Source organism: Vicugna pacos, chromosome 35 (assembly GCF_048564905.1).
Source record: "Vicugna pacos chromosome 35, VicPac4, whole genome shotgun sequence".
NCBI lineage: Eukaryota > Metazoa > Chordata > Mammalia > Artiodactyla > Camelidae > Vicugna > Vicugna pacos.
Genome location: NC_133021.1, coordinates 26,890,039 through 26,912,094, shown reverse-complemented (window position 1 = coordinate 26,912,094; position 22,056 = coordinate 26,890,039). Strand labels below are relative to the sequence as shown.

At 42.0% G+C, this 22,056-nt stretch overlaps 1 protein-coding gene across 2 annotated transcripts in view; it reads left to right on the top strand.

The window, feature by feature from the left end:
• Positions 1-22,056, top strand: part of PLXDC2 (plexin domain containing 2) — a 347,388-nt gene that overhangs the window by 127,845 nt on the left and 197,487 nt on the right. For both annotated transcript variants that reach the window (XM_072955332.1, XM_072955331.1), the window contains exon 2: positions 6,881-7,092. In XM_072955332.1, coding sequence (XP_072811433.1) covers positions 6,881-7,092 — 212 coding nt within the window. The remainder of the gene's footprint in view (positions 1-6,880; positions 7,093-22,056) is intronic.

The window sequence follows — 22,056 nt, the reverse complement described above, 5'->3', positions numbered from 1 at the left end:
CTTTCTCTTTATTTTTAATGCTCTAGTAAATATGCAGCCGTACCTTAAAATTGTGTTAAATATTACTAACTCTTGCTCATAAGGCTGAGCGTGTTTTCCATTGGATAATTTACCATTTTTATGTGTAAAACTAAAATGTGTGCTTATACTTATTATTTTAGTTAATAGTAAGCTTGGAAAATTAAGTTTTTAATGTATAAATTGGTTCTGTGCATATTTTGGATTGAGTGTTTGGTCTTCCCATTTTCCCATTCTTGTTTCGTGTTTTTTCTTGAACAGCCTAATGTTCTTCACCACAAAAATATTGTACAGGGACCAAGAACCCTGCAGTGAGCCGGAAGCCAGAGGAGGGGAAGGGCGGAGAGTTGGGGTGCACAGGGGACTTCGGCCGTGGGTTCCCAAGCTCGGGTGTCTCGGAGACTGGACTCTGATGCTTCAAACTTCTAGAGCCGTCCTCCACTAACTTTCCACTTTTAACTTAAAATGTCCTTGTTTCAACTCCTTCATAGCTTTTGAGTCTCACTGGGCCATGCCCACATTCTTCAAAGACATGTGTTCTATTTCTTCCTGAGCTCATTAACCCAGAAAAACCCGAGATGATGGACTGCAACCACGGGTGTCGCTAAACATCCCCCGACCAGCCAGCAAGCTGTTTTTGAGTCAGTCATATCCAAGAAAGAGAAGCTGTTATAGATTTGTTTTCCCATAGCTTTCTCCTCCGTCTGCCCTTTTATCTGACTGCTCAGAATCATGGTTAAAATCTTAAGAAGTTGGACAGCAACACCCTGTCTCAGACAAACAGCAACTTGGATGGTTATTCATTTCCTCGTTCATTTACTTTACAAAAAAACATTGGATATTTATTATATGTCAATGTCCATGTTTGTACCAATGGGACAAAAAAATACAAATAAGATAGAGGACCGGCTCTGAAACATCTCTGTGTCAGGGGTCCACAGGGCCCCCCTCAGGTTTTAGTGATGTGCTAAGAGGAACATAAGACTCAGCTGTGAATTGTGACAGCAAAAGGCTACAAAGCCAATTCCTCAAAGGGAAAAGGCACCTGAGGCAATGTCTGGGGAAAGTGGGGCAGGTTTCCAAGCGCCCTCTCCAGTGGGCGCTCAGAAGCAGCCCTTCCCTCCTCCAGCATCGAGTTGTGACAACACATGTGAATTACTATCCACCAGGGAAGTCCATTAGAAACTCAGTGCCCGAGGTTTTTATTGGGAACTGTTCACATAACCGCCTTCTATCTAACATATACCAAAATTCCAGACTCTCAGAAGGAAGGCAGGTGTGCAGCATAAACAAGATTATTTGCCTAGATAGGTTAGCCACAATGAGCCACTCTTATCTGTTAGAGAGATGTGAGAACCCTCCCCAGATCTGAGCTCCCAGGTGCCAGCCAAGGCCCAGCCTTGCAGACAAGATTTTCTAAGGACAGCAGTCTCAGGCCTCCTGTGTTAGCTCTTGTGCACAGTCTCACACTGGAGTCGGGATAGGCAAAGTGTTTAAGGAGTCCGGGTAAAGAGTTATTGGATTATAGAAGGAAACTCAATTAGCTTTGTCTGGAGGAGTCAGGGAAGCACCATTTACCAGGACAATATTTGAGCTGGATCTGGAAGGAATTGTGAGAGTTCCCAAAGTCTGGGGTGAGGAAGGGCTTTCCCCCATGCAAGGTATTCACTGCAGGTGGAGATTATTGAGAAATTCTGTATCTTGGGAGCGTAGGGCATGGCGGGGGAGGCAGAGACAGGGAAGTGTGGTTAGAACAAGGACATGAGGTGTTTTATAGTTGTGATGGGTGGGAAGGAGCCATTAGAGGTTTTCATCATAAGGGAGACGTGAATAAATTCAAAAGGTATCTCTGGTAGCAGATGGAAAAAATATTGGAGAAGGAAGAGTTTGAAGAAAGTAAGACCAGGTAGGAGGCACAAGATGATGAGGACATGACCTAAGGGGCCTGTGGTGGATGCAAAGAATCACACGGGAAGCTTAACAAGAAAACGAGGTCTAGGTCCCCCTCAAACCCTTTACTGTTGCTGGACAAGACGTTCTGTGCGCTTTTTCTTCTGTAGCTGTCTTGCCCGGTAATGCTGTCGATTACAACCTCAAAGCACACTGCATAGCCAGCTCATTATGGGACAGGACCACGGATGTAACTCTTTGGGTAGAATTTCCTCTTCACTTCTGTGATCAACTGAGATGCAAAGCCATATGACAGGCTACCTTAGCCAAGTATTCTCATGTATCCTCCGATGAATCTAGCCAGTGATTCTGTTTGCAGTGAAAAAATTTAATGTTTCCGCAGAGGAGCCGCGAGGGTGATTTGGTCCACCTATGAAGTGCAGCCCACACTGTGTGTCAACAAGTGCAGTCGTAAAGGAGCCTCATTACACAAGATGTGGGTCAGTTGATGTAGTTCCTTCTTGATAGCTCGACATATATTGTGTATGTGATTTGTATGCAAGACTCAAGAAATAGGGTTAAAGATGCACTCAGCTATTAGTTAAATGTATGGTATTCAAATAAAATCATTTGGATAAGACACAGGTAGAAACCTATCCAGCCCAGAACAGCTTTTGTTCCCTTTTATTTTAAATGATTTTATTTTATAGGAGATGACAGCACAAAAGAGACTTGCAAGGTTTGCAAAGAATAGTATGAGGATGTACCCGAGTTTATTTTTTTACTCTCAGATTAATTAGACATTATTGGGTTTCATAATGATGGTCTATTTAAAATATGGTAAAATACCTTCTTCAATAATACCTTATCTGCTATTTTTATTGAATAAAATACCCCCAGAATGTGTTAAGGTCAATTTATATATTAAATGTACAGAAATATGTCTTTAAGCTTTTTTTCTTTATATCCAAGTCCTTAGGTGCATTTAATGTTTCCACGAGCTATGTGATTAACAACTACAGCAAAATGTGTTGGAGAAAATTATTTTTGAAGGTTTTCTGTCAGTGGTTTAATTAACATACAGTGGACAGAAAGCAGGCAATCTGTTCAGCCAGACTATTCAAAGGGCCCTCCTGTTGCTTTGGTTGTCACTGTAGCTGGGACGGGAAACACTATGGCATGTATCCCTTCATCTTGCTTCCGAATGATTTGCTATGGTGGTGACTTCAGGAATAATTTAAAATATTTTTATGAGTTTGAAAGCCCATGAAGTGTGTAGGAATAACTTGCCATGTAGATAACCAGGCGGTGGTTTTGCCAATTTTTCTCAGGCTTTATTTCTGAAAAGCGTCCATTTTCGATTTGCTTATCTTCCCTAAAAAATCATTCTGAAATGGGATCAAAATCTAAGCCAATTTCCTACGTCAGTCTTGATGAACCACGTACTACTGAACTATGAACAAATAGGAATGTTTCCTCTATGCACGATTGGATAGGCTTGCTTATTCATAACCTAACCAGAGAAAAAGAATTATGTCTAGAACAGCAACCCAAAGAAAATTTACAGAGGCCAGGCCCTAAAGCTCACAGATTTCTCGGGTCCTTCCTTAGATCCTATTTACTCTCAACAGTTTGAACCACCAAGTGACTGAGTGATGGGTTTACAAAGTTGAAGGTAATAAATTCTAGGAGGACCAAGTATGTCCATGATGGAGGCAAACCAATCAACGGTTGTAACAGCTGTTAACACAACAGTAAAGCAAGCAAGGAAAAAAAAATCATAAAACAAAGCGAAAAAATTAAAAATAAACAAACACCAAAACCCACCACTGTCTGGGGACTCACCCTTGTAAATACTAGACTCAGTGTTTATGCTTGTTTGAAACAGGGGGCCTACCTGTCTGTCAAATTCACCTTCCCCGATAGTCCAACCAAAGGATGAGTCTGAATGTTCATCACAAAAGCAAAGGTTTGACACATTAATCAAACTTCCCAAATTTGAACGTAAGTGATGCTAAAAGATAAACTGAGGCATATTACAAAATTTTAAGAGTTTACCTGAGCAAAAAATCAATGTCAGTGGGACAGCGCCGAACTGCAAGTGATTAGGGGCACCCGGGGACTGGGCGAGGGGAGAAACTTTGATGCAGAAAAGGCAGAAGCGAAGCAAAGAAATTATTTGATTGGCCATAGTTGAAGTGTTTGCCAGATTCAGAAAAGCCTTGGGAGTTTGGGACAGGTTGTCCTTAGGTTGTGATGTCTCAACCTTGAGGCCACTGCAGGCGAGGGTTTGGGGGGGGCGGTTTGGGTTTGCTTCTGTCGACATGAAGGCCACCTCAGCCTGATGGCCTCTTCGTTTAATGAATTTAACAGTGGGGAATCTGGATTTTGTCTTCAAGTCTTGAAGCTGCTTTGATTTGTCCTCTCAGGTAAGAAGGCAGAGAGAAAATGAGAAAGGGGAATCAAAGTTGAGAAGCAGACTTCCTATGCAGACAGCTCCTCCAGTATTTTGTCTATCCCACACCCTGTACCAGGACCCCAGGGGCTAGCGTGATGTTACTGGCCTAGCAGACATCGTGGAAAGTACCATATTGTGTCTTGTGTTGTAAAAATAGGAAAGGTAAGGCTAAAATTAATAGCAGGCAATTAACCTCCAATGATAACATCTAGTTTAAAGAAACCAAGAGTTTTTGTGAAATTGTGCTGAAGATTTTAATGAAGACTACTTCTTTGAAGATTTAGGTATATTTTTTCTGATCTACATTTTGAAGAGCCTACAAACCTCTGGTTGGAGCCTTTCTCTTTCTGTGATTTTAAAAAGAACTTTAAAAAATGTTTCTAGGACTGTGTATCTAGGACTGTTTAATCCACTGACTGCATTGTATTTTCTATGTTTCTTATCTAGATTGGCATTCTAATAAGGACCCTGTATAGATTTTCCATTCTTCCCGCATGATTAGTTGTATGAGGTTAGCCAGACCCCTAGCGCAAGTCGAAAGCACACCTCTAAAGTTAACCTCTGTCATGCGATGAGGCCAAATCTGGTTGTTGCAAAACTTTATTGCTTACTTTTGTTGGAAGCTGCCTCATATATTTTTGGTAATGAGGCAGGATACCTAAATAAAGCAAATAAAATTGCTTTATGTAGCTTTGCTTAGAATCATACATCTTAGAGCCTGACACATACTCAGGAAAAGCTGTCTGCTTTTGCAGGTAAGATATTTTCATTTTCATTTAAACTATAGGGTAACTAAAGCACAGAGAGTTTTTATAAATTACACTACAGCAAACCTAACAGAAAGAATTCCACCCCAGCTCTCCTGAATCCTTGTACCGTTTCATTACTTAATTCTACCTGGTCCTATTGTTGTGGCTCCAAAGAGACTGTCTGTAATCCATTCATTCATTCAGTCAACAAACATTTACTGAGCACTGTTAAATGGCCAGTGGGGGCAATGTCTTTAAAAAGAAACATTTTGTGTAGCAAGGATAAAGTACGGGTTAGAAGGAGTTATCGAACATTTTCTGTGTAAGAATGTTGGGCGGGGACCATGATCAACTCTTCATGTAACTGAGTTTTTCCCCAGCCTTATGACAATTCTGTGAATTGAGCACAGTGCTACATTTTTTCTGGCTCTTGATTCCTCTCTGCAAAAGTTTTGGCTAGTTTCCATCTCCATGATTCTTTTAAGCTCTAATATTCTATAGGCCATGGGATAGTCTAGATTGATGACATCATGGTAGTGTTTCTGTCTAGGCTGTGTCCATGAAGGCAGTAAGCAGTGGCAGATCTTTTAAATTCACAGTGAAATCAACGAATATTCCCTCTAGAAGAAGAATTAGCAGCTTCCTGAGTTGAAAGGGAGACACTTTAGACCACGTGCCTGTGACCAGTAGTGGTAGTTTTAACAGTTCTAAGTAACTGGTTTAATGGTATTCTAAGCTGCATTAAATACACTTTGGCTTCTCGGAATGTTCTTGTATTGAGGGGAACATCATAGCTATAATTAAATCTCTGCTCTCTTAGCCCTTTTTGAACCCATATCCTGCCAGATATAAAGCCTGTCAATTCATATCTTTTGGTGATGGTTACCTAGAAGAGGGCCGTTCTTGGTCAGAAACTGAATTTCCCGTACTTGTGGAACACGTTCCCCTGCTGACCTCCTGAAATGAAAGACTAGGAGTCATGATTAAATCTAATTTTTCCTCCTGTAGTAGCAGGTTGAGCTGGGTCGTCAAGGCCAGTCCCTGCAGATGGCTTTAAAATACCTTTGTGATTTGATCTCCTTGCCTCCCCAGTTTCTCTAAGTGCCCATCACCGTCATCCTTTACCACCCTGACAAGATTCCAAGGAGAGAACAGCACAAATCAACAAGAGCCTTTGTGATGCCTCCTGAGGGCATTGCTTATTAAATGCGCTTGGCAATGACCCAAGTCTGACTTGTGAGCTACAAGACAGGTTAGCACATTTGCGCGAAGATGAGTCCATGTATTATTTAACCCACTCAGATATGTTGTTGTCGCTCTGCTGCCCGGCATAACCCACGTGAAAAAATATAAACTCACAGGTTAACGATGGCTGGTTTGTATCTTCACTCGTGCTGGGAATCACTTGGTTTCATGGCTTTGTTTGGACTGTAGCTTGTTTTCTCAGAACGAGTAAAGCATGTTTATGAAGTGTGTGTGTGGCTAGCGGGGAAGGAGGGGAATACAAATGCCTTGCTTTCAGGCTTCACATCTATTTTGGGGACATTAACACTGTCACAACTTACGGCGGGTCCTACAATTACATCCTACCCGGAGATGTTCATACCAAGTCAAGTATTACAGTGAAACGGATTTCACTGTTACGCGTTCGTTTCCTCTTTTCACGACTGGCAGAATATTTTTCTGCTCTATTAGAAAGCATGTGAATGATGCGTAAGTGGTAATTAATTCTTCTTCTTCTTCTTTTTTTTTTTTTTCTAAACAGATTGGCACTATCATGTTGCTCAGGCCTTCCCACAAACAGAAGAGGAGGTGGACGTGGACTCACATGCATTCAGCCACCGGTGGAAAAGGAACCTGGATTCCCTCAAGGCGGTAGACTCAAACCGAGCCAGCATGGGCCAAGACTCCCCAGAGCCCAGAGGCTTCACGGACCTGCTCCTGGACGATGGGCGGGACAACACCACCCAGATTGAGGTCAGTAAATAATCTGAGTAACTGAAATGGATTAATAAGTATATGTCTTGTAAGGCACCCAAGTTCTATATATATTTTATATATATATATGTATATATATAAAAGCTCTCCCTTCAGCTCAATTCAGAGCTTTTGGGCTTTTTTGTAAGGATCAATTTAACTCATTAATAAATGAGTCTGTAAAAATTCAGTCATTCAATAATAAGGAATTATAATTATAGTAAATAAATAATATCTAGGCCATTTAATCACCCTACAAAGTCATTTACTCAGGAAACAGACAAACGTGGCTGGGTGTGGTGATGACAGTGAGGAGACAGACACAGAGGTCAATACAATGCAGCTCCTGCCTTCAAGGAGTTAACTGGGTAAGAGGGTCAGAGTCTAAATGCCAGAACCAGGTCATCCCTGTGCCCTGTGACATGGACGGAGATATACACAGGCTAGTGTGGCATGGTGGAGGGAGGGACGACCTCCTTGGGACTGCGGGGTGGACTGTTATCAGAGAGACCTTGGAGTGGGCTTCTCGGCAGGGACTTGGCAGATTGAGAGGAGTTCACCAGGTTGATAATCTGTCAGTGGTAAAAGAGAAGATTCCTGGCAGGACAAATTACACGTGCAATGGCTGTACCTTAGGACTGCATGGCATGGCGCAGAGCTGCGGGGGGTGACCACCTGGTTCCCCTGGGACTGAGGCCTTCCTGGGGTGTAGAACTTTCAGTACTAAAAATGGGGCTGTTCTGGGCAAACTGGGATGACTGGTCACTCTGTGAGCGAATGTAATTCTTTGTTATGGTTGGAGCCATGAAGCGGAAGGAGCAGGGTGGTTGGAGATGGTTTGGTGAGTGTGGAAGTTTGCTGAAGGCAGATTTTAGGCACATTTTAGGGTTGCCCAGGGGCCTCAAGGGCAGTATTGCATTGCTTACGTTTCTGTAGTCCTTAGTATAACAAATAGTCAAAGAGGCTCTTGTCAGTACATTGGATATAACAAAACAGACAGGTGAATCTTGCAGAAATCAGCAAAGACCACTCACATGAGAACAGAAGCTATTTTTTCAGTTTGTTATAGCAAGGGAGTGCGCCTCCGGGCACTTGCCTTTGGCAGAGACTCAAAAGCAGGCAGGGGAGTGGGAAGGTTTTTCAGTCACAAGGAGAGAAGGCGTCAGGTATGCTGTGACTGGAGGTCGCTGGCGTGGAGAAGCTGGCGGTGGGCTAGTCAGAAGCAGAGCGTCTGAAGCGATTGGTTTGGGGAGCGCATTTGGCTTTCTGTGGCTGGTTCGGCGTTGGGCTGGTGCAGGGACAAAAAGTAGGGAAGCTGTTAGTTATTAATCAAGTCCTCCCCCTTCTGGGCTGAGTGCTGCCAAGATGGTGTTCTGAGTCCCTGGGCCGGTCGCCCTAGAGGTTGGGGTCAGAGTTCTTTTGTCATCCCTGGTCTGGACATTGTCCGCTTGTATACTCTCTCACTCGGAAGTTTCAGTTCCGATGACCTCCCAGGTAACAGACTCGTACCTTTTAAGAACTGGGCAGCATTCTTTTTTACTGCCCTGAAATGCTCATTATTTAGGGAAAAAGCTCAACTTTATGAAGCAAATGAGACTTGCTTCTGCAGATAGTACAAGGGGACCACTTTGTTCCCTCCTGGTGAAAGGAATCTTCAGATGTGCAGCGCAGGCCACTGGGATTCTGTGTATGGGAGAAGCCCAGGGATTTTCAAAACCCTTCTCCATCTCCTTAGCTAGTATGTGACTCCGGTGGTCCCTGGCTGCCCCAGGCTGGCCCCTTAACAGGCAACAGAGGATGTACCAGGAGCAGAAGTCATTTAATATCTGTAAGAGGCTGCTCTGACTCCTGCAGGGTGCCTGCTATTTTGGCAACAATGTTGTTATAGCAACTCTGAGTAGGCAACGTAATTCTTCCCTGAGCTTCCCTTTAGCGAGGGTGCAGGGTAAAGGAAGGAGAGCTGAACAGAGCAGAGGTGTTTACTCTCTGCCCAGAACTAGTAACCTATTGAGATTAAAGGGAGAGAACACAGACTCCTAGAACTCTGTGATCTCCATGTAGGATGCTGAATTTTTCTAATCATTTGTAAAATAGAAAATTCTTTTGCTCAGCGATATATTCACACTTCTCAGAGTACAGTCCTAGTTGTTATGAGAGCTATGATTTTGTTATTCAGCTGATTTTTTTCTCTCTTTCTACCTTAACAGTGGGAGACCACATAATGTCAGTGATTTTGAATCAATAAAAAAGAGGATGGATGGGCAGGGAGCTATTTGTTAGCTTCTCCCTTAGTGCTAAGATCTGCCAGGTCCATACAGATATCATCTGACCACGTCCTCACCTCAGCCTGCTGAGAATTGCATCCCCAAGTTCACTGGCTAATCTCAGTGACTTACATGAGGGTACTTTCAGACTTAGGTTTAGTATTTTTCCTCAAGTCTCTTATCAATGAGTAAAGGAGCTGGTATTCAAACCTAGGGCTGTCCAAGTCTCAAGATTTAGCCTTACTGCTTGACTTTTCTTCTCTAATATAAGGAAAAATAAATGGCCATTTGATTATGTAGTGATTTTGGATGGTTGTGGCACCTGAATATTGGTAGAGTAACATTGAGGTTTCAGCCTGGCTGGAAGGGAACTTGTCTTGAAGCTTGATTTCATAACAAGAGGACTGCTTTGAAGTTTATTTTGATGGGTTTTGGGGATGGATGGAGACTGTTGGGGATCTGAAGTCCCATAGGTCACCTGTTGGTACCACCACCAGTTCTGGAATCAAAAGCCTACACCTGAAATTTCTCTGCAAATCTTATTTATCCTGTCCCTTAAAATAGTATTTCTGAACTCTGTTGCCTCTCTTTTTGGGAAAATACTTTTACCTGATTGAGTTAAATGGGAATAAGCAAGAAAAGAACCCAAATGGTTATGGTCACTGCTCTGTGCCGGGTTTTGTGGCAAGATCTTTCTTATCCTTTAGGAATAAGCATTTTGATTTGTTGCTTCATATAAGTAATGAGCATGAAAACCGTGTGCTTCTTCCTTTTAGAAGCTTCCAGAATCGATGTCAGGAATCAGAATGATTTGGCGTGCGAGGCCATATCCCAGAATGGCATTCCAGGGCATGTTCTCAGCTCCTGCCGTTGTCTAGACTTGACCTCCCACTTTCACTAGACAGAGACAAAACCGAAAGACAGTAGCATATTTCCTATTCTGACACAAATGCGTTCTGAAATAAACAAAGACTGCTGTTCTCGTAACTTGGTGACAGTATTTTTTCTGGCTCTGCACGAGACAGATAATGTGGGGATTGCAAAACTACTGTCCCAGTTAAAGAATTCTTCCATCTGAGGTTTTGTTGTCATTGTCAGTGTTTTTTCTCTTTTTCATATTCTTTTCATGAAGAGAGAAAGACGCCTTGAAACCATTTGTATTCCCTGATAAAGAAGCCGACTCGGCAGTTGGCAGGTGCCACTGTTGATCTGCTGTTGGTTTACCAGAGACCTTTCTTCTTGTATCTCCTCTGTTCATGTGGACGTCTAACCACTCTGCCGAGTCAGAAGACTTTCTTCTGATTAGTAGGTGTTACAAGCAGTCACTAGTGTGCTACTTTTCGCAATTGAATATAGAGGACTTTCAGGTAAAGCTGAATTCTGTTCATGACTGAGCCTGTTTGAGCAGCTGTCAGTGAATCCCATGGCCCCCAGGACACACGCATGGATGAGCAGCACGTGTGTCATCACCTCGCTGCTGACAGCCGTTTCGCCTGCTGCGGGGGAGCTCCTGCAGGGTCAGGGGTGCCTGATGGGAATGGCAAGGCCTGAGCAGTGTTTGGTGAGAATCACCAATCTCCATAAAGCTCAGTTTCATCAGTTTATTCCTGTATAAAGTTATTGGTAACTTACAGTTCTTAGCTGTACAGAAATCAATCACAGATTTCTTTCAAACCCTCTAAACCAAATATGTGGGTTTTTTTTTTTAAACACTTATTCTCATGAAGCATTTGGAATTTCATATCCCTCTCTTGGGACAATGAAAATGTTTCTGAAAAGGATTGTCAGGTGTGATTTTTTTTGGATGACTTGAAGAAGGGAAGATAAAAAAAAGTAGGTTTTATGGATCGTGTAAGTGTAGCTCCATGATCCAAACTGACTCAGACTTTGTGAGCTGGGTGAGTGCGTCTCTGGTGATGCCAATGTGGCTAAGCCACAGGCCACACTTTGAGTTGCAAAGAGTTAGAGCACAAAGCAGATTTAGCTATTGGTTTGGAGGAGATAAATGCTCTGAAAAATCTTAGATGAAATTACGGTGCCTACCAACAGCATATCTTGTGGATTTCCCATTCTTGTAGCAAATTAAAAATTGCAGGCTTATCTAGCAGTCGTAACATCAATTTTCACATTGAAACCCACCTCTGAGGAATGTCCCATGGATGATGGTCAGCAAACGTGTGCGATAGGTGTAGCTAAGAACTAGAGATCAACTGTTTCTCTCCTAAAAGCACATGTGGAAACTCTTTTTGATTGTCTGCTGGTGCACACTTATTTTCACAAATTCTGTATTTCTTTAAAAGTTAGCAATTGCTGATCGCTGCACACAAGGTTATCGTGTGTTTTCTAATATTTTATTGCAGCCCATAACTGGATAATTTATTTGACAGGAAGAGTGTCAAATAATCTAAAAGAGAGTGCGGTAGGGTAGTTGCTTTCATGATATTTCACAAAGCAAAGGCGGATTTTGTAATGTCCCATGTGGGCAAATCTCCATGGTATGTGTTCAGTATAGAGAATGCATACGATTATTCTCAGATAATGAAAATACTATTGCTCGCATATGCTTTCTCCATTTCGGAGATCTGACAATAACAGTAGTGGATATAAATATAGGGTAGTCATAAGACACATGATCCCATTTCACAGATGATGGAAGTTTGCAGAATACTTCTGTGCTGACTCTCTCCTCAGGCCACTGTTCTGCTCAGTGAACTCACAGAAGACAGTACTTATTTATGAGAAGAATGTAATAATGCAGATTTGTGACATTTTTCAAAAGAAAGAAAGGTACCACCTGATACTGAACAGCTCTGTTCCTATATTTATTATGAATGTGAAAATCTGGTGTAGATTTTTTTTAATGAAGCATTTCCGTCTTAGGGGGATCTTAAATTTGCAGAGACATCCATCTGTGGTTGTGGAATCAGAAAGCATTGCCACGGGAATACTAAGCTGGATCCTGAAGAAGCACACTTATCTGACTCAGGAGGGAGCTGAACTTTCCTAAATGCGTGTAGGTGGCAGACTGGCTTCCGCAAAAGATGACAAAGAAAGCACTGTGAGAGCATGTGATTAAAAAGGAGCAGAAATACTGCATAAATTAATCCTTTATTCTGTGGAGAGCCAGGATTAATGTGGAGACAAGGCGTCATCTAAACCAAGTCACCGAAAGAGAGTTAGAACGTAGCCAGGTATCAAGGTATTTCTAGCCAGAGAGTTTTGCACAGATAAGCAGGGCAAGATTTTAAATTCCCTTTTATGCTATGTCTTAGTCCATTCAGGCTGCTATAACAAAAATGCCATAGACTGGGTGGCTTAAATGATGAACATTGATTTCTCTCAGTTTGACTGCAGAGTAGGAAGCCCAAAATCGAGGGGCAGATTTGGCAGATTTGGTGTCTGATGAGATCTCACTTCTTGGTCAGGGGGCCATCTTTCTGCTGTGTCCTCCCGTGGCAGAAGGAGCTGGAAAGCTCCCTGGGGTTCTCTTTCATGAGGGCACTCCTCCCATTCATGAGGACTCCACCCTCATGGCCTAGTCACTTCCCAAACGCCCCGCCTCCTAATACCATTGCACCAGGGATTAGGTATCAACATATGAATTTTGTGGGGACACAAACGTTCAGTTCGTAACACTATGCTAAGGTGTTTGGAATTTGCCAAGCAGGTACTTGGAAGCTGCTGAAGGATTTTAAATAGGGAGAGGCAAGATTGTATCGGTGCTCCTAGAATATTGCTCTGAGTGGGAAGTGGATCCGAAGCCCAAATCTAAGGGGTGGGAAGATGAATTAAATTGAGATGAGAATTATTGTGAGGTAGAATGAGATAGAAGTTAGAGGAACGCTGTTGACGGGGATGTGGATTTTAGTAACGTTTCGATTTCTAGTGAATCACTTACATTAACCACTATGACTGAAGTTTTCCCCAAACTTCTGGCACTAGCTTGATTCTGAGGGCCACTTTCGGATCCTTCTCATTCCTTTCCCTGGCAGGGTTTCCTGCTGCATCCTTGACAGCACCCATCTCTTACGGGTTGGGAACTGGCCTCATTTCTTCAACTCTGTATTGCCAAAGTTCGTATGTGAACTGACCACAAAATCTATTTCAGTCTCTTTCGTCTTGGCGATACATATTTTTAAATTTATAATTTAATCCCATTCATTTTCTTTTAGCATATTGATGATTTTTGGTTTTCAAAAAAGAAAATGCACTGAAAATAGTAAATCAGGCAGAATTATTGCTCTTCGTCTAAAAAGATAATGAGGATTAAAATAGAGTATCATCTATCTTGCTCAATTATAGATTATTCTTAGCTTGACATGTTAGTTCTTTATTGAAACAAAAATGGAAAAAGATCCATAACCGCCCTTCCAAGAGCTCCGTAAAGAATAACTGAATTACCTCTATGATGCCTCACTGTCAGTTAATGGAGTTTACTTACAGTGAGAGCATGGTGATCATCTTCAGAATGATACATATAAGCTGTAAATTTAATAGGTGTGTGGTTAGCCGTGCGATTTATTTTTAGAACAAGAATTACGTTTTAGAGTGAATAATATTCTTGCATTCTCCATATACGAGGAGAAACATCCTATTTAATGTCATAGGTCTAGATCTTTATCTAATTGATTTTTAAAAACCATGCTGAAAAACCACGTTAATTGTTTCGGTTGCCTTTGTATGTTGAGGAAAGGGCTCAGGGAGAGGAAGCAAGTGGCCACTAAGATGGGCTGGAACCCGGGAGCGAAAGAGCCAACAGGTGCGTGAGTCTCCCTTTCTCCTGCTGCCCGTGGACACAGTGGAACAGCGGTCCAGGCCAGGATGTGTCCATTTGCTTTTCTTCTTTATCGGGCAAGTCTGAGAGGAGCATCGATGGGAAACACACCCTGCAGAATCGAGCGCCAAGCAGTCCAGGCTTACCTGCCAGCAGGCTAGGAAGGGCCGGCACCTGAGTTGGGGTTTTGCCAGGTCCCAGTCATGTTGAGTCAGGCTCAGTTCATCTCCTTGCCAGGGGTGTAACTTATCTTCCCAGCTATCTGGTTTCTGGGCAGCAAAGAGAGAGCTTTGGGGCTCATTCATTAGACCATCCTGTTCTGTATTCCTGGGTTATGCCATAAGGACCAGTCTTTTGTGTGTGTGTTTTTTTTTTTTTCAGAATCAGAAACAGAATAACAAAGTGATTGTAGCTCAAAGACTAAATAGGTCTGAGTTGGTACAGGCATGCCAGTAGCGTGCGTTTTATCACTACCTCTAGGAGAGTATCGGGGCCACCACTTATTCCCATAAAGATCTGTAGCATAATGAGTCAGCCAGCCCCGGTGATGTGAACTTAATTTTCAGAAATGTTAGTACCGACTGAGTACACTATATCACACCAGGCCTTTGCCATTTATTTACCTAGCAAGTGAATGTACACTCCACAATTCAGCACCAACGCCTTGGAAAAATAGACTAGGCCTCTGAAAAACAATGATGTTCAGTAGTTTTAGGTGGCACCCAGAAAGTTCTATGGAACTTTGTCAAAGATGTCTCACGTATCTTTGCCAGATACCATGACGAAGATGGAAACGTTAATGAGGTCTACACATAAGTGGGCCATTACAAATATAGGAGGTATTTTAAGATTCCTGATGATTTAAACTTATGATATGAAAAATTGTATTTTTGTCTTAAGCAATGATGTCTGCTATGTTTTGCTAAGTGTTCAGGGACCTTTTGCTTCACCTTACATTTCTGAAGCAGTTTTGAGGTAGATAAGGCCTCTTTATAGCAAACCCTGCGTGTGTGTATTCATATTCTTTGCTTTCGCATTTGTCTTAAAGAAAGTTGCTCTGTGCCACTCTGTACTCCACTAAGGAAGGCATCAAATATCTGAAGGCCCTTTTAAGAAAGTGTGGTTAACATTCAGAATGAAAAGAGACTGCCTTAATTTTCTTTTTGTGTAACCCTGAAAGAAAACCTTTCTGTTCATGCCCCAGCGATGCACAGATGTCTGAATCTGTCTAGAAACAAGAGACAAATTGAACTTTGCAGCCCTTGGGAACAGTAGTTTTGAGCTATTTTCTGTATGGTGTTTCAAGCCTGAGCTATTAACTTGAAATAATAGTTTGGAATCCATGGCACTGAATTGAATCAATGGATTAAATATTGTTGAAACGATTTCTCTTCTACAATTAATTTCTAGTAAATACATGAACTTCATGTATTTATACAATCTCTAGCTTAAAAAGCAAAGCTATAGAAAACACTGACATTCATCTGTTCAACAACTCTATCTATCAATCACCTGTCTATATTATTTGGCATCCACAATGCTGATCCCACTTGTGGCCAAAGGAATTTGAATGGAAAACTTGCAAAGTGAATTTCTAACTGCTTAAATTAAACATTTCACTTCATCCCAGCACCTTTTATTACAGAAATCCTTGAGTACTTCCAACACTAAAAATATTTCATCTTGTGCTAGGATTTTCTACTTAAATATAATGCTGCCTAACCTTTTAGGGTTTCATGAATTCTGTTCTGGAAAATTTTACAGTTTTTAAAGATGAATGTAATGATTTGTGATTGTCAATTTTTTTCTTTAAGAAAATTTTAGGTTAAAATATTTTCCAGTTTTCTTGGGTTAGAGTGCTTTGCACACTATTCATATGTGAATGCAAATCTTTAATTATTCTGTCATATAAAACAAGTATAGGGCAAAAGATGATTTAAAATTTCATTTTCTGAAAATGTTTACAAGGAGCACTAACAAACTTTTCCAAGGAACTCAAAACAGTTAATTTGCTTGTTGTAAATAGTGTTATGGAATGATCTGTTATCTTAAAAATCAAGTATAAACAATCATTTTCTCTTTCTTAAATACCAGTTGAACAAAGAACATAACTTGTCATCTTTCCCTGTCCATTGAATAATCAGGTATCTCTTTATCATTTTTACAAACGAATAGGATTAATCTCTACCAGAATAGAAGGGTGTCATATTCAAATGGGAAAAGTGCAATTCAAAGAGTAAGAAAACACTTTATGAATAAATACAGAAATGAGCCAGGCCGAGGTGATAAGTATTCATTAGAAAATTTTCTCACAGTACTAACTGGACCACGTGATAACACAATTATATTCTAAAGTTAAATAAAATTTTAGACACATTTTATATTTTCCCTGTACCTCAAAAACTCTGCGGAAAGTAGTAATTTCCACCCTAAACCTAAGGAAATAAAATAATCAATACATTCAAAAGTCCCTCCTCCTTTCCTCCTGCCAACAGTCCATCCAACGCACCTCTATTAAGTCAGAAGACTTTAGAAAGCAGCTTCAGTTAAGTTACTTACTGGTCCACAAAGAACTTTAACAGAAATCAAAATCACTTTTGCCTTGATAGTTCAAATGTAATTTTGCCTCTTCGAATAGGTTTGCTATGGTCTGAGAAGACTTAAAATGTATTTGACATGCTTTGTTCAGGCAGCTGAGTTGCTGAACAATCATAATTGCACTGAAAGGATTTTTTTTTAAATTTTGCTTTGTAGAGGTGTATTTCTTACCTTGTTATTAAAAGAGAGAATTGTGATATTTTCTCAATTTAAGTCATTTGCATAAAAAGACCAAAAAAACTCTCCGTTTTGATTTCCTTAAGAAAAAATGTTTAAACGTCTTCAAAGGGAACTTTTTTTTTTCAGTTGGTGCTCACTTGCGAATGCAAATTACAGTAAGTGGTAAATGACTGTGAGACTGTTCTTCTTGATTTTCTATTGACTTTTTAAGTGTTGGTAGTAAAGATTCTGGTAAGAGAAAATGATTTCCAAGTTTGAAACAGTCCCTAAAACCAAAGCAAGGTGCAAGTTGACAGCGCAGGGTAGAATCGGGGACGGACATTCACTTTCTCACTCTGTTTATTTTTATTGTAGCCGTGCTTTCCTACCAGCGATCTTCCGTCCAGCCAGCAGCCTCTGTACCCCATGTATCATTGTCTTCCTTTGGGCTGCAGTTGCAAAATTAAAAACCAAAGAACCTGGCATTGTAGATAGTGATTTTAAAAAATCTTTATGTGTAGGCAAGGTTGGTATATAGTATAGATTTTTTCAAAGCCCTTACATAGAAGTTTTGGCTATCGGTAAATGTATGTTTGCGAATGTTGTCTATGTATGGTTGTGTGTTTTGTGTGTGTGTGGTTGTGTACGCATACGTGCGTGTACATTATTCTTAATCCTTGTAAATAAAAATCACCTCCTCAGGGGAAAATTAATGGTGGCTGGATAGCCCCTTCTACCTGACACTTAGACACTTGAATTAGGAGTCTTATTTCCCTGAGCAAAAACCAGTATTTTTTTTTCCCATGGGGACAATACAAATTAAACAGCTACCCAGAGGACCTGCCAAGACTCCCTTTTGCTTCAATGAATGCCTCAAGCTTTCAGTACGCTCTTTAGATTACGGCTCTGGAGGATAAGGATGAGACTCAATGAAGGGAATCAAGGCACAATGGACTCTTTAAAATAATGAGGATTAGAAATTATGAAAACTGGAAAAGACATGCGAATGTGGACTCAAGGCAGTGGGGCTTCTCTGTCCTGTCTGCCTTCACTCTATCCCTTTCTGCACACGCACACGACCCCTTGTTCACCTGGGTCAGGTCTCTCTCCATCACCGTGGTCCCTCTTCTTCCTCACTGGCAAATCGGCCTTTCCCCTCAACCACGTTATTTCTCTCGACTAGAAACTCATGTTACCACTGACAACCTGTGTTGTCTGAAATCATTATCTCATGTCTCTGTTCCTGCGAGGCCACAGGAGAAATATAAACTAGGTTCTCTGCCAGAATAAGTGAAAGGGCCTCTCTACTTAAAGCAAGGTTTGGCAAGTGAAATTCTGTGGATATCACTGCACATCATAGAGCCAAGAAACGACCAGACTCTTTCAAAAGACCCAGTCTAGGGCAATCCAGCTCAGATGACAACCTCCGCGAGGCATGAAACCCTGCTGGATCTTTTGTTGACGGTCATAAAGCATTCATCGGTTTGAAGTAAATTTTATTGAATGCAGGGAGAGTAGTATTTAACTGAGGGTTAGGCATAAAAATCCGGAAAGGATAGACTTGACTTCCTCTTTGACCAAGAAAACCAAGAGTCTACTTGTGGCTTGGACTGCGAGTAAAACAGGATGTGACACGAACTAGAACGAGATTGCCAACAAATTCTGACATTTTTGTTGGCCATTTCCACATCCAAATGAGTAGTGAAGTGGGGTCTGGGATTCTAGCTTGCCCACTGGGATTCTTGGTACATCAGTAAATTGGTTTTCACACTCAGGTGACCTGAACACCATTGTATTCTGCAAAAGAAGGGATGAAGAATGAGGGAAAGTAAGGTGGTGACGGAGAAAGCGTTTACCCCATGGTGGTGGTGCATGTCCTCCGTGCCTGCCTGGAAGCGGGCTCATTTCCACCGGAGTCCCCCATCTGCTTGTGCCCCTTGAAGCTGATGCTACCCACACAAAGTGTCCTCCCCACCCCCTCTAAACTGTATTTTTGGAGAGTTACAGATTTGAGGCCGTCCACAAGCAAAATGGTAGTCAGAGGCAGCGGAGCACCGATACTGGCAGCATCGCTCCTCGCAGCATTCTGGGACAGAGCAGAGCGGAGCCACCCGCCGCAGTGTGCAAAGGCCAGGGCACACCTGCAGGAAAGGTGTCCTCCAGGCTTCAGGGAACTGCTGCCGCCTCTGCCCTGACTTCAGTCATTTTGCTCCTACCGTGGCTGTTTTCATCCACTTTGCTGCCTTTTTTTGTGCTTCACCTCTCAGGCAACCACAAATCAAAATGCTGCAAAAGCACACATGCCTGGAGACAAAGAGACAGGCACAGAGAACAGAGAAGCACTTACTGATTTCTGTCCCTGCCAGGGATGATAGAAAACCCGAAGCCACTGCTGTGACTCTCAAACCGCCTGCCTTGGGTGCTAATTGGGCTTCCTCGGGCGACAGCAGGCGTTATAGTGCTGCTGGATGGTCACGGGCCATTGGGTATCGAGGCAAGAAAAGTGGGATAAGCTTATCAAACACTGGATCCTTCCAGGTTCATGCACTCACTTACTCCTTGGTGAATCACCGGTGACCCCAGGCGTCCTTTAACAGAGTAATCCATGTGTTAGCCTCCTGTGGGGGGTCAGGAGAGACCTGTTTCCAAGTTCCCCAGTAATGCGATCGATCTGGAATTTTTCTTCCCATATTCTTGTTGGCTTGTACATCTGCCTACTTCTAACGCGAAGTAATCGAATTCCATTTAACAAAAAATAGCTGTATTAACCACTGTTTTGGATTGGTTACTGCCTTTCACTTCATAAAGACGTCCTCCAAACAGAATTCCATATAGTGCATTAGGTTTCCCCTTGCTAAATTACTAGCACATTCCCCAAATCTGTTGTCCTGGCATTTCAGTACAATTGCCTTGATTGGGTTCTAAGGAGTCTTCAGTCCCATATTTAAAGATAACCGTTGGATTTGTATTCAGTTGGCTAATTAGAGCCCTTGGGGTCATGGTGATAACAGTCCAAGAAAGGTACATCGTTTTATATATATATGAAAAAAAGACATCAGCACATGTGGCAGGATTCACTGCAAGGGACTCTTCCCGGATCTAGGAGAAGCTGGGGCATGCGGGCAGGGCAGACCCAAATAAGAATGCTCAGCCTGATCGGGCAGCTGCCACCCAGCTGCGGCAGACTGGGGCCATGCAGGAACATGGGGACAGGTTGCCAGACCTTCAAGTTTCTCAGGAGATATCCAAGCACTTAAATGTTAGTTATTCATTCTTTCTTTTTCCCTTAATCACAGGTAGACCGATACAATGATGGCAAAATAAAATATGTCCGTAGGCCCATCTGTCCAATGGGCCACCAGGTGCTTTTGCTAGTATATACCAAACAAAACACTAAGCACATTCTTAATTGATATAAACTTACTGGATCATCTCCCAGAGGTTCTGGGAGTCACCTCGCTGTTGCCGTCATGTGTACCCCAGAGGCGGCTTATGCTGTGTGGAGTTGAAGTCAATCAAATACAATATGGTTCTTGGGTATACATACAGATCTCTTCCATCCTGCTTTTCTTCTATGCTTATTTTGTGCAAGTATGGTCCTGGGGGACTGCTTCCTGGTGCTTCCATTGAAAATACATTATTGAAAACAAGAAGTGAAAGATGGCTTTTAGAGGTCTCACCTTCACTGGTTATTTTGAAGGAAGTTTCCAAGATTCTTTTTTGTTCTTCTGAAATATTACAGTATATGAAGTTGAAGCCATGAGAAATCTACTGCTTGGTTATGATTGATTCAGTATTCCAAGTTTTCAAAAATATTTAGACACAGTGAGAGAAACTTTTATATTTTCTATTAATTGCGTATAAATATTGTAATTTAAGCAAGGACATTTCTTCAAGTAATCGTCTTCTTCTGTTTCTCCTGGAAGACTGAAACGTCCAGTAAGACAGGTGCAGAAAGCCAAAATGATTTGAAACGTTGGCAAAACATTCAACTTCTAATAAGACAGAAGTGTGCTCTGGTCTATGCATATAACTAGCTTGCTAAAAAAATTAATAAATAGCAAATGGATTAAACTGTATGATTATGTGATCGCCATGAATTCAATAGCATTGTGTATATGTAGAACTGCCATAGCATTTCTAATTTTCACATAGATTTAGAGGGAAAAAATGAAAGTCAAATAATGGACAGGGGGGAGCAAACTTTTACTCTGAGGCTTTGCATTTCTTTTCAATGTTATAGCAGTTTCAACAGATACAGATGGTACCTTATATACAAAACGCTTGCCTAAGAAGTATGATGAAGTAACAGGGGCTCCGCTTAGATTACTGGCCAAGCCAGCACAAGGACCCACACCACCTGTTTGTGGCCCCCACTGCCAGCCAGCCCCTTCCTGTGCACCACCACGCTGCCACTGTCTCTCTTGTTCTGAGTAACTGACATCTGGTGCTGTGGACTGAGTTGTACCATCTCCCTCAGTCCATGTGCTGAAGCCCTCATCGCCAGTCTGACTATATTTGGAGGCAGGGTTTTTAGGAGGTAACTGAGGTTAAATAAGTTCATAAGGGTGGGGTCCTAATCTGACAAGATTGGTGGCCTTAGAGGAAGAGGAGGAGGGAGCGCTCTCTCTCCATGCACACACACCCAGGAAAGGCCCGGTGAGAACACGGCGAGAAGGCAGCTGTAAGAGGGTTCTACCCAGTATCTGCTCAGGCTGGCACCCTGGTCTCAGACTTCCAGCCTCTGGAACTATGAGAAGGGTCTGTGTTATTGAGTTCTGGCAGCCCGAGGGGACTAAGACACCTGGGAGGGATGGGGAGAGAACTTGCTACATGACGTTTTCTGAAAAGGGTCTGCGTAAAGTTTCCAACACTTAAACATGTAACTTTCCCATCGGAACTTAGCTACTTCTTAATGAGAACTCTACTCTTCAGTCAGAGACAGGCCCCTGGATCCCCACAGCAAAAATCTTGCATTGTATCTTCTTCCCCCCCATTTCCTTATGGTGCATTTCCCAGTGAACTCCTGATCGTTTACCTTGTCAAGGAAGGCGGCCATTCCAATTTACCAGAGTGTGCACTTTCTCTTTCTTTATGGACTGCCTATTTGTGGTGCAGGAGAAATTCCTTAACCTCTTTTCTGTATTCATTGTCATGGTCAATTATTTG